This window comes from Pundamilia nyererei, unplaced genomic scaffold (assembly GCF_000239375.1).
Source record: "Pundamilia nyererei isolate P.nyererei 1_Seehausen unplaced genomic scaffold, PunNye1.0 scaffold00003, whole genome shotgun sequence".
NCBI lineage: Eukaryota > Metazoa > Chordata > Actinopteri > Cichliformes > Cichlidae > Pundamilia > Pundamilia nyererei.
This window is the reverse complement of record NW_005187404.1, coordinates 849329-865908: the sequence shown is the minus strand read 5'-3', so window position 1 is coordinate 865908 and position 16580 is coordinate 849329. Positions and strand designations below refer to the sequence as shown.

Here is a 16580-nt window from a genome sequence, read left to right as displayed (position 1 = left end):
TTCCATCGAACAGCATGTTGACGTCACGCACTTCGCCAGTCACCCTGCTCCGCTGTTACCGTGTGGAGGCTGTGTTCGCTGTAGCTGCTAAACGTTGTTTTTCAGGTGAAGATGGCAGCAGGTCCTCTCTCTGTATCTTCCAATGCCTCCACTAACAATGATGGGATTCTCATTGGCGACAAATTTTACTCAGAAGTGTACCTTACAATCGACAACTCGCTTGTACCGGAGGAAAGGCTCGCAACGACGCCGTCGATGTTCGACGGCCTCGACCTGAACACAGAGGCCGATCTTCGTATTCTTGGCTGTGAGCTGATTCAGTCAGCGGGTATTCTCCTCCGGTTGCCACAGGTAAGCGCTCTTGACTGTAGTGCATTAGTGTTGGGTGTTTAATAATAATAATAGGCGAAAGTTGATGTGGCTTGTAGTTTCTGCGGCCTAGTTGTCAGCAGTGTGCTAAATGTTAGCTCTTGACGTTGGCGTGGTGGAATTAAAATGGCGGCGATCCATTGTGCAAGGTTAGGCCAGTTTACACAAGACGATGTACAATTATTATGCTCTTTTTTTCGCCCCCGTTCGACAGGTCGCAATGGCAACAGCTCAAGTACTTTTCCATCGTTTTTTCTACTCCAAGTCCTTCGTCAAGCACAGTTTCGAGGTAAGTGTGTTAAGAGTTTCCGGAGTGTTGCCGGGCCGCTGTCGGCCGGTATTGTTAGCATAGCATAGCATTGCATAACGTTGTACCTACGTTAGTGGCAGCCATATTGTCGAGTCTAACTCCACCAGTTAAAGAACTCAATGATGAAGTGAGATCTCCTATGAGTGTGAAACTGAGCACAGACTCGAAGTACACAATAGCACTGCATTAAAACACTTGCACTATTGTAGTGTCAGCATTGGTTTCAGTACATCATTACGTTTGTAGAGTGGATTGATAGGTATGTAAAGAGTACACATCACCCCCCCACAACAAAACAGGATAGGGTTTATATTGTTGCCTCTTTTTTTGTCTCGTGTTTGTGTTCTGATCACTTGAGCTCAGTTTTCTGTAGTAAACATTCCTGTTTGCTTATCATTTTATTTTCCAGATTGTTGCCATGGCTTGCATCAACTTGGCCTCCAAGATAGAAGAAGCACCACGGCGAATACGAGATGTCATTAATGTTTTCCATCACCTGAAGCAGCTCAGAGGAAAAAAGTAAGCACTCCAAATGAATCCAATGTTCTCCTCTTGAAAATAATTATTTAACATGTAAAAAATGCTGCATTGCAATGTTTTTTTTCCTGTTTTTGTTTTCTTATTTTTGTATTATGTAATGTTTGATGCTGATCTGTGTTTTTGCTGTGAAAGTGCCCTTTTGTTTATCCATGTACTCTAAACCATTTTAAAACTTTTCAGTTTCCGCTTCACTGGTAGTTTTGCAGTGTAATTGTCTACATTTAACATCAGTTTGACATTGCACTGAAATTAATGCCTCAAACAACTGGCTTCAAAAATTCAAGTCTATTATTTGTAAGACACAGTCACAGACAAAGCAGCTGTACCTGTGTCTTCATACAAATCTGTTGATGTCAATATTACAGATTTTGGCATTAACTTGACTTCTTTTTTCCCTTGCAACCAACTAACAGCGACCAGCTACATTTACCAAAGCCTGGGTGATGTGGAATGGTACGTAAGATGAAGCTGTCGGCATGAACCATGATGCGAGGGGGGTCTCCCTCCTCCCCCAGGCCCACCCCACCCCCTCCTGCGGGAGACTCCCGTGGTCTGAGCCACCGCGGGGCACTGGGATCGGGGATGACAGGTTGGCCGAAGGTCCTTGGCCCCCGGGGCGCCTTGAGGACTCCTGTGGTTCAGTCTTAAGCTTTGGGTATCTGTCCGTCATTCTGCGGACCCTTGGGTAATGTAGTTTTCTTCTCTGACTGCTCCTCACCATGCATTTTAATTGTGCTTAAAGAGCAACACCCCATCCACCACCAGCTGCAACCATGGCTTTTAAAGAAGTATCATCTTGTATGTTAGAATTAGAATGATTAGTTGGTTACTGTGAGTCTGTCGGTTTTGTGAGGGTCAGTGCATGTTCTTTAGCTTCAACAGTTTGCCATTATATGCTGTTAATTTGATATTGCATTTCTTAAGTGTAGCTGTGAGGTATATATAAAAGAGGTGTAATGTTAGGTTGGGATTTGTGCTTGTTGTATTGTCTTTAGTCCTCAGAGGTTATTTTTGTTTTCGCTTTTTTCCCATGCATGTGGTTTGTAGTGTAACATTCACATTAGAATATATTTCAGACATTAGAATTGCAGACTCGGAACTTTATATTGAAGTTTACTGGTTTGTCAGGGGTCGTGCTATATAATGAATGACTCTCACAAATCATTGTGGTTTAATTCCATTCCAGATTTTAATTCCATCTTGTGGGCACGATGACAGGCAACTTGAGCAGACGTTGGTGTATCAGCTTTGTTCGTTCGTGTTTTGTTTTTGTTTTTTTTGTTTGTTTTTTGTGGATTTTCTTTCCACGAGTTTGTCTTCATCAGTGGAATGTTTTGGGGGTCAGTACAGTATGTGAAGCGTAACTTGACTCAAAAAATCTCTGCTCTGAATGTTTTCCTTCCAAGTCTGGATTGCCTGCATCCAGACAGTGGTTTTGGTCAATTAATTTGCAGTATACTCACATACAGTATAAGAATATAGATGAGAATGAGTTGTGATGGAGTACAGTAATGGCGGCTTTCCATTTTTATTTTAAATTGGCGTTAAGATTGAGGTTCAAAACGTCTGTTGTGAAATCGTAATGTTAGCACCAAGTTGATATTTCTGTTAAGGCTGTTGCACAGGGTGTGTTTTTTGGGTTGAGGGCTGTCTTTGAATCTCACAAGCTTTCACTGGAACCACAGGAGTCCACAAACCCCAGCAAACTGTCAGGCATGCAAACAGTTAACTGTTGCTTTGAGTTGGTTGAAATGGGAAAAACGAAGGGGCGCAGGAATTCAGAAGGGCACTGTCTTTTTTCTTTTTTAAATTTTGTTTTGTTTTTGTTTTTTTTTCTTTTAAATGCAAGAGGGAACCAATATTTTATTTTGATTCCTTTGCAAACTAGGACTCCAAGTCCATTGATACTTGATCAGAACTACATAAATACCAAAAATCAAGTCATCAAAGCGGAAAGGCGGGTCCTGAAGGAGCTTGGATTTTGTGTGCATGTCAAGCACCCTCACAAGGTGAGTTTCTTTTCTTTCTTTTTTTGGGTAATAACATTTTAAATGTAATAAGCAGCTAATGCAGCTGTACAGGAGACAGGGTTAAAATATTATTCTTACTTAACAGAACAGGTTTGATCTTGGAGACGCTCCTGGGGTTATTGAGCAGGGTATTTTTTTAACTTCAGTGTATGATTACAGATCGTTGTCCTGTATCTTCAAGTCCTGGAATGCGAGAAGAACCAGACATTGGTGCAGACAGCCTGGTAAGTTAATAGTTTTTCACAGACAACTCCCCCCACCCCACCCCCACAGCAGCAACCTGTGTCATGTCTGCAAGAAGTGCTACCAGACCTGGGCTAAAGATGAAGTTGAACGAGTTTCAAATGGTTGAATTTCAGAAGAGCACTTGATTTATCTGCCAGGAACTTGGGACTGACCCATATGTGGACCACCTGTCAGATAAGTAATGTTCAAGTGCCTACCAATTTACAGGCACGCATTTGAAAAACATTCAACAGCCATTTTGCCCAGGTCTGACGACGACATTTCCTCACTCCATTTGAACCCTTCCACTTTTTTTTTCTTCTTTTCCCTGATGGAGCAATTTGTGTTATTACAAATTTACTACTTGTCTCACTCTCTTATCAGCCCTTACATGGCTTACTGTAAAGTCTTTAAAAAAAAAAAAAAAAAAAAATTTGCGGTGCCCGGGGGACTTGGTTTAACTTTGTCCTTTCTCTCTACTCTTTGATTAAAGGGTAGTCCATGCTGGTAAGTCACATAAAGAACCTCTGAACTCTGCCTCCTCCAACCACATGACCTCAGGAAGCTCCCCCCATTGGCTGGCTGCCCCTCTCCAGACAGCCAGTCCCAATGCCGAGATTCACTGAAGGGGGCGGGCGGGACTTTACCCAACAGCCAGCATCGTCTTGTTTTCTCTTGGGTGTCCAAAAGGATTTGTATTTTTTGGTCTTGCTATAAAGGTTTTCATCTGTAATAACTATTTTTGCCAAGTAGCTACAGATAGATGTATATTCTAACTTTTTTTCGTTTACTTGCATTTATCAGTGAAGTAAACTTAGCCAGAACAGACTTTTTTTTAAAACTAGTTTACTTGCCTTTTTTTTTTTTTTAAATTTACAGTAGGTATTGTGTCTTGTCCCCAACTGACGTGGTGTCCAGACATGTGTCTGTCTTACAGGCTGATCGAGTTCTCAGGTTTTGCCTCCATGGACCTGTCTCACCCACGCAGCACTCAGAATCCAACATCCATGTGTTATCTATAGCAGAGTTGGCATGCTAGTTTTGTTCTAGGCAGTTTGGACTGAAGACACTTTATCTGAATGGCAGGTTTTCAGCATTTGCAGCAAACTTTTAACTGGAGCAGTCCAAAATTTTATGTATGGTTGGAAATTGGTATTGACAAGGTAATCCCAGTGCCACTGCAATGCAGAGGAAGTTTGACTGTGTTAGATGTAGTTTTTTTCTTTCTTTCCCCTAATGGTGGGTTTCTTGTGTGAGCTTTCTGGGATTAGTGTTTGGGTACTTTAAGGAGTCTCACCACCATGTTTCTGTTGTCACACTTCTGTTTTTGTCTTTGTGACATCTATTTCTTAAGGACATAGATGTGACACTACCCCGTAACTTGCCTGATTCACAACCTGGCCATCATGCCATTCCTAATACTCTCCCAATGTCTAATCTCATTTATTCATTGTCCTAGACAACCCTCTGACACATAATCTGTTTTTAGCTAATCATCACCTGATGTCTTCTAGAGAAGACCTCTAATGAGTCTTACTAGAAGGGAGTTTCACTCAAGTGGACTTTGTGGTCATTTCAGTTTGCATTATACAGTTTTTACCTAAAGTGGTAAATGTTCTGTGGCTGAACCTTGAATAAATGTTAAAATCTGTTTTTACTTTGAGCATATCAGCATACCACTGACTTCAAGAACCACCAGTTGCATGCTACATGACATGCTGTGCTACCCAGTTCCCCTCAGATTTGTGGCAGCTGCATCTTAGATAAATATTCTACATCTGCGAGCCTGCATGTTCCCCACCTTGTATGGCATGTGCCCTTGTCTTAATCGTCATTAGAGCGTAACCTTGTTGGCCTCCGGGCACAATTAGATGAGGTGGAGTTGGCAGGTTACCAGTAGATAATTATTTTTTTCACCATCCGTGTCTTCATGCTTTATTTGTGATGTGATGCGCTCTCATGGATGCCCCAGAGAGAAATGGACAAAGTTAAACCTGAGTTTATCTCACTTGAGCACTGTGTCAAATCCAACAGTCCAGGGGTCCAGTTAACAGTGCTTGTTCAAAGAAAATTAAAAAAGTTAAATCCCTGGTTAGGAGCTTGTACTGTAGAGAAATGTTACAGATTATTAACCTGCAGTACTGGGTTATAGTCAATGGGTGTAATATTGAAAGATGGATTTAAGGTTTTGTGTGGAGAAGATGCTATGTTTTTGTTCGTTCTTTTGTCTCCATAGGAACTACATGAACGATAGCCTGAGGACAGATGTGTTTGTGAGGTTTCAAGCTGAGACGATTGCCTGCGCTTGCATATACCTTGCTGCCCGAGCACTGCAGGTGAGAGGAAATAGTGAAAATCTGAAACTTTTTCCTGTTGATAGTCCCACATTGGCACATCAAAATGTCTTTGTCTAATAAGAGCAATTTAGATAAATAACTCTGCCTTTCTTTTTCAGATACCGCTGCCAACCAGACCCCATTGGTTCCTGCTGTTTGGAGCCACGGAAGAAGAGATCAAAGATATCTGCATCACCACCCTGAAACTTTACACCAGGAAGAAGGTAAATATGAGTGCAGCGCTTTCCTATGCTTTGCATTAACTATAATCCATCCACAATGAGTGTGTTTTGTGACTATTGCTAAATAGATTACGCTCAAGTCCTGAATGATAAAACATGTCTAGAACACACTGAAGCATGGGCCGTCTTTAGTCGATTTTAAAAAGCACTGGGTCAGGTCTTGGTCAGACCCTTTGAACTCACATGTTGGGTCAATGGATCAACTACTGTGATTGGCCTGTTCCAATTCCTCAGTGCTTTTTACGGCTACTTCCCCCCAGTTTTAAAATTTATTAGTGAGAGAATAACAATCATGATTCCAGTATAAGGAATAATAATCATCGAGAGCAGGACTCTCAAATGTGAACACGTTTCTGGAGGGAGATTTCTGAAACTATCAGGATTCATGTGAGGGAATGTACAAACAAGTGGGAAAATAGAGAGCTCGACATGCTCCTGATTCTTCATTAAATGCTGGTAGTCCAGAAGCAGGACATCATCAGTTACCTGAATGGCTCACATAGCACTGTAATGTAGTAGCATAATTGTTGATAAACCATCAATTTATCTGCTAACAGTTACATTAGGCTGCGCACATTCCTTCTGGGCATTTAAAATGTGATTATAGCAGAAATCAGCCAAGCATTTTGATGTGACTGGAGACTAAAGCAGACAACTTACCCATTAGACTTGAGCTGGGACATGAAGCAAGCAGAGGCTTCACTGTAACTGAGAGCTTTTCTGTGTTCAGACAGTGTAGAGTCTAAAAATTCAGATGAAATCCCAAATTGTACAGCTCAGCAGGCTGATCCAGCAGCTGTGGAGGCAAAACTTTATTTGTCAGTTTATTTTCCATTTGTTCAAAACTGAGCTTGAGATTCTCAAATAAAATAAAAAATACATGAAGTTAAAAAATGTTTTCAATTTAGGTAGGCCTTAAAAACAATTGAAAAAAAATCACGAGTAGTAGAGTTAGTTCAAAGGCTGATGTCATTTTTCTGCAATCTCGTCAACATATTGTGACAGATTACATCGATCCAAGGTTAAAGTAAACTAGCATACACTCCTGCACTGTATGGCTCAGGGGAAGGTGCCTGAATGAAAGTAAGAGCTCTTGGCAGACTTGGCGTAAACTTTTTTTTTTCTTCCCTTAGCCTAACTATGAGCAGCTGGAGAAGGAGGTGGAGCGAAGGAAAGTGTTCTTGGCAGAGGCTAGGATAAAGGCTAAGGGTCTGAATCCTGATGGTACTCCTGCACTGTCCACGCTGGGTGGCTTCTCACCTGCTTCCAAACCGTCCTCCCCTGTGGTCAAGGTGGAAGAGAAGTCCCCGAACCCCCAGACTGTCAAACCAGTTAAAAAGGAACCAGACAACCGTACCCAGGTCAACAAGAGTCCACATAATGGGTAAGAAACGCATTTTAAGTCAATATTTTGCCGTCATTTGTAACAAGGTAATAGTTGTGATCTTTTACTTGCCTGATAGTCTGTTTTCAAGTTCAAAATGTTTGTCTTCAGGTTAAGGAAGGAGGTAAAGATTGGGAGGAACAGTAGGAGTGGAAGTCGCTCTCGTTCAAGAACGCGTTCGCGGTCAAGATCGCGCTCCTTTCGCAGACAGTAAGCTCTACAGTTTTGTGTTTTAACGTGTGTGAATGTGTAGCTCTACCTTCCTAATGTTTAAAAAGATCTGATTTTCATAGTCTGGTTGTTTCTCATGTCCATTTTTCCCACCTGTTGTTTTCGCAGTTACAACAGTAGACGCAGCCACTCAGGGACCTACAGTTCTCGTTCACATTCTCGCTCTCACAGCCGTAGCCCATCACCACAGCGGCATCCGCCCTCACCACTCCTCCCCCACCTTAAATCCAAGTCCAGTCACCACAGTAATAGCGACTCCAAGCCCAGCGGTCGCCACAGCAACAGCGGAGGTGGAGGCTCCGGTCATAAAAGGAAGCGCTCGCACTCTCGGTCGCGGTCCCGCAGTCCAGTCAAAGTAGAAAGGGACCGTGACAGAGAGAGGGAACGCGAGAGAGACAGAGACCGCAGCTCCTTCGATCTGTCGTCAAAGAAACACAAACATGACCGAGGAAGTGGCCATCGAGACCGGAGGGACAGGGAGCGGTCCCGATCCTACGACAGGGACAGAGAGAGGGAGCGTAGCCACAAGAGCAAACACCACAGCAGTAGTGGGCACTCGGGACACAGCCGCCACCGTCGCTGAGACCCAAACCGACCCGCTCTGGGGCTGATGGTCACATGAGTACTTTGAGTATATGCAAATCAAATTAGACGCGCCCTCTGAACATTGACTGACAGATTGATGTTTAAATTAAATATTTGTGCAGAAGGTAAAACAGAAGTTAACCAAACATCCATGTAACAGAAGAGATTCTTGTACCTTGCTTTATTGAAGACCAAAAATTCTCAAAAACCTTGTCGAAGCTGCCGTGACTGAAAACACGTTTAATTGGATTTGCCATTTTGTATACCAGCAGGGGTCCTTCCTCTGAATTTGCTGGGTTTCTCATACACACCTGGCGTCAGACCATCAGCGTATACAAGTTGATTTTAATTTTTCAAATTTTGTTGAAGTCACAAAACATCTGCCCAGCATTATGATTCATCTCAGTGGAAACAGTGGAGCCAGATAAGTCACCACGTGTCTCATGTACAAATGTCTTTGATGGAATCTGGTTGCTTTGAGTCTCCTACAGAGCAGCAGATCTGTAGCTGACATTTATCTTGGGTGGTTGATGGTTTTGCGTCTACATGCAAACTGCAGCTGTGACCACCACCATGAGGTGCTCTACAATTACCTTTAAACATTTGCCCAGACTGGCAAAGGCAAGGTTGTAGTGTGACATCAGCTCCAGACCCAACCATATATCCTGACAAACCATCTACCCAACCCAGCCCCCTCTTGTTGTTGTTCCCCCCCCCCAAAGTCCAGGCAGGTAGCCAATCAGGTCAGCTGATATCATTGATTAGGGCTCTTGCCCCTCTGTAACAGCTGTCCTTGAGAAGTTTGGCTCAAAACCACAAGTTCTACATTCGGTTGAATCTGTCAGGCAGACTTTTCCCCTTTTTTTTTTTTTTTTAGTTTTACATATAATGTTATGGACATTTGGGGGGGAAATTATTTACAGTGTAAAGACGGATTGATGACCACTGACAAAATGTGAATGCTTTGATTTATAAAAGCAAATGGCTCAGTGGACGTACTGAAGAATAAATGTAAAATAAACATTCAGGAAAGATCAAAATGTTTGCACAGTCTTTTTCTTTTTTTTTTTATTGAACAGATATGTGGCTGATGCTGTATTTTGTACAGTTTCAAAAGAGTACTGTCTATTTTACTTTTTATTTTTATTTTTTTTTGACCTCCCAGCAGGGAGTGCAGACTTGCTGCAAAAAGATTTTAGGGTTGTCAGTTTTGTTACACTGGTTTTTAGTCTGCACGTGTTCATGTCCAATTTTTATTCAGTAATAAATGAGCAATGCCACTGACCTGTACACTCCTTTATTGAATTTGTGCCTGGTGTAAAAAAACAAAAACAAAGAAACATTGGTTGTAGTGGCAGGAGCCGTTGTTTGATTTGTATTGTTGCCTTAAGTGGAGACAGTGAAGTCTCAGCTGATTGGAGGGTAAACTGAAGCTATGATCTGAAATGCATGAACTCAAACAGTTGGGAATACATCTGATGCAAACGGTTTAATCCTGCTAGTTTGAGTTGGAGGCACGGTACACATGAAGGTTAAAAAGAAGAAACTGGGAGGAAAAGTGACATTTATGGCAGCCAGGGGGTGCTGTAGGCCTTAAGTTTCAGTGTTATACAGCTTTCCATGTGTCCTCACTTGAATATCCTAAAACACTGATTAAGAGATTTAATGTAAGAAGGCCAAACGAGTTTAATTGTAGCCGCAGCTGATGCTTCAAACTCAAACAAAAAGGGATTCCAGAAGGTTTTGCTATGTATGTTTGTCATAGTTGCCATGATCGAGCAAAGTTTAAACAACAAACTTAATAGATGCGAAAAAAGTGAGTGGACAATTTCATATCCTGTTGAAATCCACATTAAAGTTAAGAACAATAGTAGAACACCTACTGAGTAGCAGTGCTTTGGCTTTTCTGTCTGAAACCGCTCTCAGCAGCTGCCCACATCGGTTTTGCCGTTGTCTGCCTCGGTGTCATCACTCAGATCGCTGGTCCATCTTCCCCTCTGTGTGATTAAGCACTTCATCACGTTACAGTCACACAGTAAGTGATTACATGCGTGAGAAACCACAGACCCCCTCAGGAAACAAAAGATTGATTTTATAAACCACACAGCATCGAGCATATTGATAATCACATTTAGGTTTTGAGATACTTTGACTTTATTTCAATGCGACTTCCAGAGGAACTAAACAGTAAATCTGCTGCTCTTGTAAAGAAAGTGCGAGTAAAACAAACTATTTAGGGTCTGTTTTTAAGCAGGATTAATGATGGGTCATTGTAGAGAGTCAGCAGGTGGTATTCAGTCACCATTAATGGTTTTAAATACATTTTTTCCTGCTAGGACAGCAGCTCTCTGCATGTGTTATCAGTCACATTATGGTGATTTGTAAAACGTGCAGGTATTCGTTGAAGAGATAGCTGATGGAGACTACCGAGTATATCAGAATTCCTGATGATGGACGTTAGTGGTGCTCCATGGAGACGGATGGTGAGAAAGGCAGTATTTTTCCACCAGCCCCGCAGAAAAATCGCTATGAAGCGAGATAAGGTGTTGGAGGTCACTTACAGGACTGACATGATATTCTCTGTGATTCACAGATAGTCCTGTAACACGCTGTACTCCAAGCAAAGAGGCTTCAGATCAGTAGTCACTGTGGTTACTTATGTGTTTATAGTACGAATAAACAACTGAAAGAGTGCATCACAAGCTGAGCCCGGCTCACTCAAAACGTCCAGCTGTCAGAAATGATTTGTTGCAGTTTAACTGAGCTTGATCTGAATTTGATTATTATATGTAACTGCTACCAGCTCTGACATGCACTGTGCTGTGTCAGATCCTACAGCCACGCTGCCAAGTGCTCCCTAACGCTTCACACCGAGTCATCTCCAAAGCTCGTGATTGAGGTGGTCCAGTTTCGTTCCTGCATGAGAAATGTGTCTCGAGGAATGAAGATTATGGAATAACTTTGGTAATTATCCTATTTTCTCCCCACGTGTTTCTTTCTGCACGTACTGAGGGTCTTATTAAAGTTACAGCATCTTTAAAGTGAGAGCCCGAGTGTAATTTACACTGATAATGTAATGACATCCAGGAGTTTGGACGGTGTTTCTGTAAAGGAAACTTAACTTCTTTCCTGACTGAAGAGCAAAAAAACCCCAAACAAACAAAAATTCAGCGACGATCACGGCGTTCAGTTATTGTAAAGATTTATTACAGCGCTCTGTCTGATAGGCAGGCATGCAGAAGGTGCAGCAGGCAAAATATGACAATCACAACAATAACTGTTGAATTTTCAAATAGAATACAGCTTTCATTTGTTTGCAGTGTTAATTCAGAGTAATATAAAACAAGAGAAGAGGAAGACGAGGAGGAGACAAAGTAAAATCTGGCATTTGTAGTTTCAGTCGTCTTTCCAGACACGATAAAAGTGTTAAATGCCTGTAAAAATAAATACTGACATTATATAAAAACAATCAAATGCAATCGAACAACATGCTAAAGGTTAAAAGCAAGAAAAAACAACAGCAAACATCTATGATTCGCCACATGAGGCTGATATTAATGCTAATGTTTTTATACATTCACTGGAATACTTATAATCATCTTCACAGTTTGTGTGATTGTTAAAATCTACAGCAGTTTCCATCCTGCTTCTAACTGTGTACACATAATCTCACTGTGCTAGATAGATAGATAGATAGATAGATAGTAGGGGTGCAACGATACACAAAATTCACGGTTCGGTTCGATACTTTGGTGTCACGGTTCGATATTTTTTCGATACAAAAAAATGTTCATGCCTTTTTAATTTGTCATTTATTAAAATTATAAATATATATTTTAACTCAAAAGTACAGTTTTTAAATTTAATGTTGCTGAAACAAAATAAAAAAAATAAATCTATCTGATCGAGAAATCGCTCATCTTTGGAAAAGAGAGTTTATTACAGAGAAATGGCTCTTTTCAAAATAAAAGCTATACTATATGCTTCTTCTGGGCTATATTCTCAGCAGCATATTAAACATATCAGGTCCCCATGAGGAGAATCATGTGCTAACGGCTGTCTAAATGACGGGTGAAGTTTGTAGCATGCATGCTTGTTGTTTTTGTCTGCTTCCACTTGTCTTTGCACTAGGATGTCTGTGTAAATGTGCAGTCATATTTGTTGTGTTCACACTAGTGCTGTCAGCGTTAATCTCATTGAAATGACGTTAACGCCACAACACGGCAAATCTCCGTTAACAAGTTACCGCGGATCGCCCCATGAGTGGGGCTGGACGCCCCGTTAACAGGCTAATTGCGCTAACGCACTAGTTCCCACAAATTGAGCATTGCGTGGCACATCCAACATACTGTTTTACTTTTGTCCATGACGCGCTTACCTTCAGGGTCATGCTTCACATGAAGACCAAGATGGTTCCAAACGCCAGATCTGAATGAGGGTGGGGGAGGTTCAATTTGCCATGTTGCAACGAGCTTAGCTTCTGTCTTGCTAGCTTGCGCTGCGCTCAGTGGATCTGCACTCGACAGTGCAGCCTAGGCGGAGTAGTCGAACGCAGATCCATTGAACGCTCAACACAGACAGCATCGTCAGAAGAAAAGTTGATAAAATAACTAAAAAATTTTGTATTGTTCGATACATATGCGTACCGAACCGAAAGCACTGTATCAAACGGTTCAATATCAATACGAGTATCGTTGCACCCCTAATAGATAGATAGATAGATAGAATAGAGATTTGGAAACTAAGCCACCATGGCAGCACTGACAGCTGATATCGCTACTTTAACACAACTCTGGCATTCATGTTATAACACATTCACTTTAAACACAAATCAACACTGTTCAACTAAAAAGAGCAAGAGCTTTATGAAACCTTTACAATACAGCAGGTCAGTAAAGGTGCTGAATATAATAATGATATCTAACTGATATCTATCTAATAGCATAACACTTTGTCTCAAATGTAGTCAGGAAAAACTTTTATATAGCACCAAATCACAACAGCCGCCTCAAGACACTTTATACTGTAAAGTATAAAGCAACCCTACAATAATAGAGAGAAAACCCCAACAATCAGACAACCCCCTATTGACCCTGTGCACGAGAAAATGCTAACTTCCTGGTTTGAGACCGGATGTGGGGTTGTACATTTCCGGTAGCTTTACTTTGCGGTCAATCGCTACTGCAAAGATATCCTGCAAAATCATGTCCAAAACTCGAAAACGGAAAGATCGCGTTAAGTTACAAAGAGCAGAAGGTGGGAACACTCACCACTGTTGTGTCACAAAAAATCTAATGATCAATTTTGACGTTTAAAGAGTTTAGATCGATCAGTTGTTTACATCACTCAACACAAGCAGAACTGCATCACTGCAGCAGAAGACACATCGTCCACATTCAGAAGCACATCTCTGTATAGTGACTGGTCTCATGATCTAAACAGGCAAATGTTCAGCATTCAAACTACAGGTGAAGAATAGTCAAACCAGATGTTTCCCCCATTATGTTGATATCAGCTAGTCAAGTACACACCTACACAGCATGTTAACAAACCGTGAAAAAAGCCACACAAAAAATGAATGATTGCTGGTAAGGGTTTCTATACATTAGTATTTACGAAGGGTATGTTGTGACTTACCTTCAAAATTACAGTGGTCCCTCGCTAATAACGCGTTCACCTTTCACCTCGCTGTTTCGCAGATTTTTTTAGTGGAAGTTTGCATGCTTATTTTTTTTACGTCACATTGTGTCCTGCGTCCTGATCGCTGCAGACGATCTCCTCCGTGACGTCTCTCCTGTACAGTACAGAATCGCTGCATCGATCGCTAGCAGTGTGACTCTGAAGTGCAGTACTGTATGTCCACGATGTCCAGGAAACGTTTTGCACCGTCAAAAAATAAAATTGGCTACTTGATTTCACCTATCGCTGGTTATTTTTAGACCATAACACCCGCTATAAACGAGGGACAGCTGAGAAATATAACATTTGAATCCATTTTCTCTTTTGCTCTGAGGCCCGGGGAAAAAATATCGACAAGTCGATGAACATCATTTACAGACATATTGGGTAAATGCCCAAGACATCTATAGAAATGTAAATCGCCGCTTGATTCATTCACTTGATTAACGTGTTTTGGACCGTAAACCAGGCGCGAATGGGACACCGGAAACAAAGCTCCCCACAGGAGTTTCCGCACCGGAAGTAGCATATGCTAACGTGCACATAGTCAATTGAGCAAGCTCATGGCAACGATTGGAAGGAAAAACTCCCTTTTAACAGGAAGAACGCCCCAACAGGACCAGGCTCAAAGAAGGCCAGGCATCTGCAGCTACTGGTTGGGGGTGATTGGTGGGAGATGGGACAAAAAGGCAAACTATCGGTGTGAAAGCCAGAGTTTAATAATTATTAGTGATTAAATGTGAAGATAGTGGTCAGAAACAAGATGGTAGGCTGTATCCATCCTGATTGTCAGCAATCGGAATCAGTAGGTTTCATTCATCTAGGACCAAGATTATCCAATTCCTTTCTGTCCACAGTTTCTTGAGATGCTGCCGTACCCCAATGAATATAAATATTAATTTTTATAAAAACTTAAGTGCAGTCATGGGGGAATACCCCACTGGCTTTAGGGCCCAAAGTCATGTGTGTAAGTAGGTCATAAGGAAGGAAGGAAGGAAGGAATAAAAATGTGAGGGAGAGACATGATGTAAATAATATGATTTGTAAGCAGATGCAGGTCAGCTCTGCTGTGTGTGTGGTGGTGGGGGTAACAGGGACAGCTAAAAGTACAAACAGGGGTAACCTGACCTGGTGGGAAAGGCTGTGTTATGGCTGCATTTACACAGCTGACAGGGGTTTAGCCAAAAGACTGACGAGAGAGAGCTCGTCTGTCAAACGAGTTCAAATTAAGACCACCTTTAGCAGCTTTAATGTTACATATAACTTCAAAAAGTGCTAAGGCAGCATTCACCTGTGGGTAGAGAGAGTGAATACCTGTCTGTCAAAGTTCAACTGGTGCACACTATCAGTTAGAGCCAATTTAAACACTCACATCTTCACTCTTTCTTCATCCGTCTGTCTCAATTTTCAGGGAGAAAAATAAAAATCTAATGACACATTTCCCCCCAAAATAAAATAATAAAATCACACAAGCTTTCAAACCCAAACCCGAGGAACAGGCCTGTTCCAAAGTAAGCCAGCTCACCTCCACTCTCTCTCTCTCTCGCAGAGTCATCGAAAATCAGTGTGACTCAACTGGCAACCTTTCTAAATCCACAAGGAAACCACTCATTTGCTTCAGTGATTTCTTAGAAACCTGTGATCCAAACTCCACTATTAGGCAACAGCTGTGCTGACGCTGCTCCCGACCCGTTTAAGCTAGGAAAAACCCGGTTAGTGATGAAAAAAACAGAATACAGCAGGATACATGACACAAAATGAGTTAAACATATCCTATTATTGGCCCTGTTTGACATTTGAGGAAATATGCTGTCCCCGGCTGCCACCCCTTACCAGGAGTTAGTCATAGCCAGACTAGTCAAACTCAAATTCCAGTCTTTACACTAAGCTTTAGCTTCATTTCACTTGACTCACACAGCTACATGAAAGCAGCCTGAATCATCTCTTCCAGTTCTTGGCAGGAAGGTGACTGCATATATCGCAAAGTGCTGAACTATTCCTTTAAGATCACTCACTCTCTCTTTCACACACACACACACACACACACACACACACACACACACACACACACACACACACACACACACACACACACACACAAACAATTCCAGTATCCAATGTGCTCCCCATCTGCTGTCCATTAGGCTCGTTTTTCATCCTTCCTGCTTTCCAGAGGAACTGTTCAGTCTCATTATTGCTACAACTCCTTATGAGGTCTTTGCTTTGATGAAGTCTTTATTGTTGAATACTACTCTGGACTCTAAATGTGTCATTAAATGGAGAAATCCCAACTTCCCACTGATGCCTGCTTCGTTTGCTTGTAGGAGCAAAGCGGAAAAGTCAGGTGACATCTGAACACGTAAAACAAACATTTGCTATCGCTGATGGCGGCCTACGTGCCGAGAAGCATGGCACACGGGCAGGTTGGTTAAACGTAATGGTAAATACAGGGAGTCGTGTTTTTGATACGTAACCATCCTTCATTAGTCTTTTATTGCTGGTTTAATGTCTAAAAATCCTTTTTCTTATTTGCGCTCCATCATTACTACGACTGAAGACAGAGCTGGTGGTGCTATTGACAAGTTACTAGCAGTGCTTAGTTTTTCTTCTCAGAGTCACCTGCTGGGGTCTTTTTTATCTTGTCTTGTA

At 41.7% G+C, this 16580-nt stretch overlaps 1 protein-coding gene across 2 annotated transcripts; it reads left to right on the top strand.

Moving 5' to 3' along the window:
• ccnl1a (cyclin L1a) lies at positions 1-8964 on the top strand. 2 transcript variants are annotated; one of them, XM_005720552.1, is made up of 10 exons: positions 1-351; positions 584-658; positions 1089-1198; positions 3108-3228; positions 3409-3473; positions 5711-5810; positions 5930-6034; positions 7186-7436; positions 7548-7646; positions 7776-8964. In XM_005720552.1, exons 1-10 carry the CDS (start codon positions 112-114, stop codon positions 8248-8250), a joined length of 1641 nt encoding a protein of 546 aa, XP_005720609.1. In that variant the 5' UTR covers positions 1-111; the 3' UTR covers positions 8251-8964. The 2 variants fall into 2 exon arrangements, with proteins under 2 accessions (XP_005720609.1, XP_005720611.1); XM_005720554.1 differs by lacking the exons at positions 1-351; positions 584-658 and adding an exon at positions 1633-1808 and having other exon boundaries at positions 1134-1198.
• Positions 8965-16580: the final 7616 nt, after the last annotated feature.

Excerpts from the sequence above, each read along its gene's own strand:
- ccnl1a (XM_005720552.1), top strand. The coding sequence starts at position 112 with ATGGCAGCAGGTCCTCTCTCTGTATCTTCCAATGCCTCCACTAACAAT. Across the intron at positions 352-583 it reads TTCTCCTCCGGTTGCCACAG|GTCGCAATGGCAACAGCTCA; the intron begins GTAAGCGCTCTT and ends CCCGTTCGACAG. Across the intron at positions 5,811-5,929 it reads TTGCTGCCCGAGCACTGCAG|ATACCGCTGCCAACCAGACC; the intron begins GTGAGAGGAAAT and ends TTTCTTTTTCAG.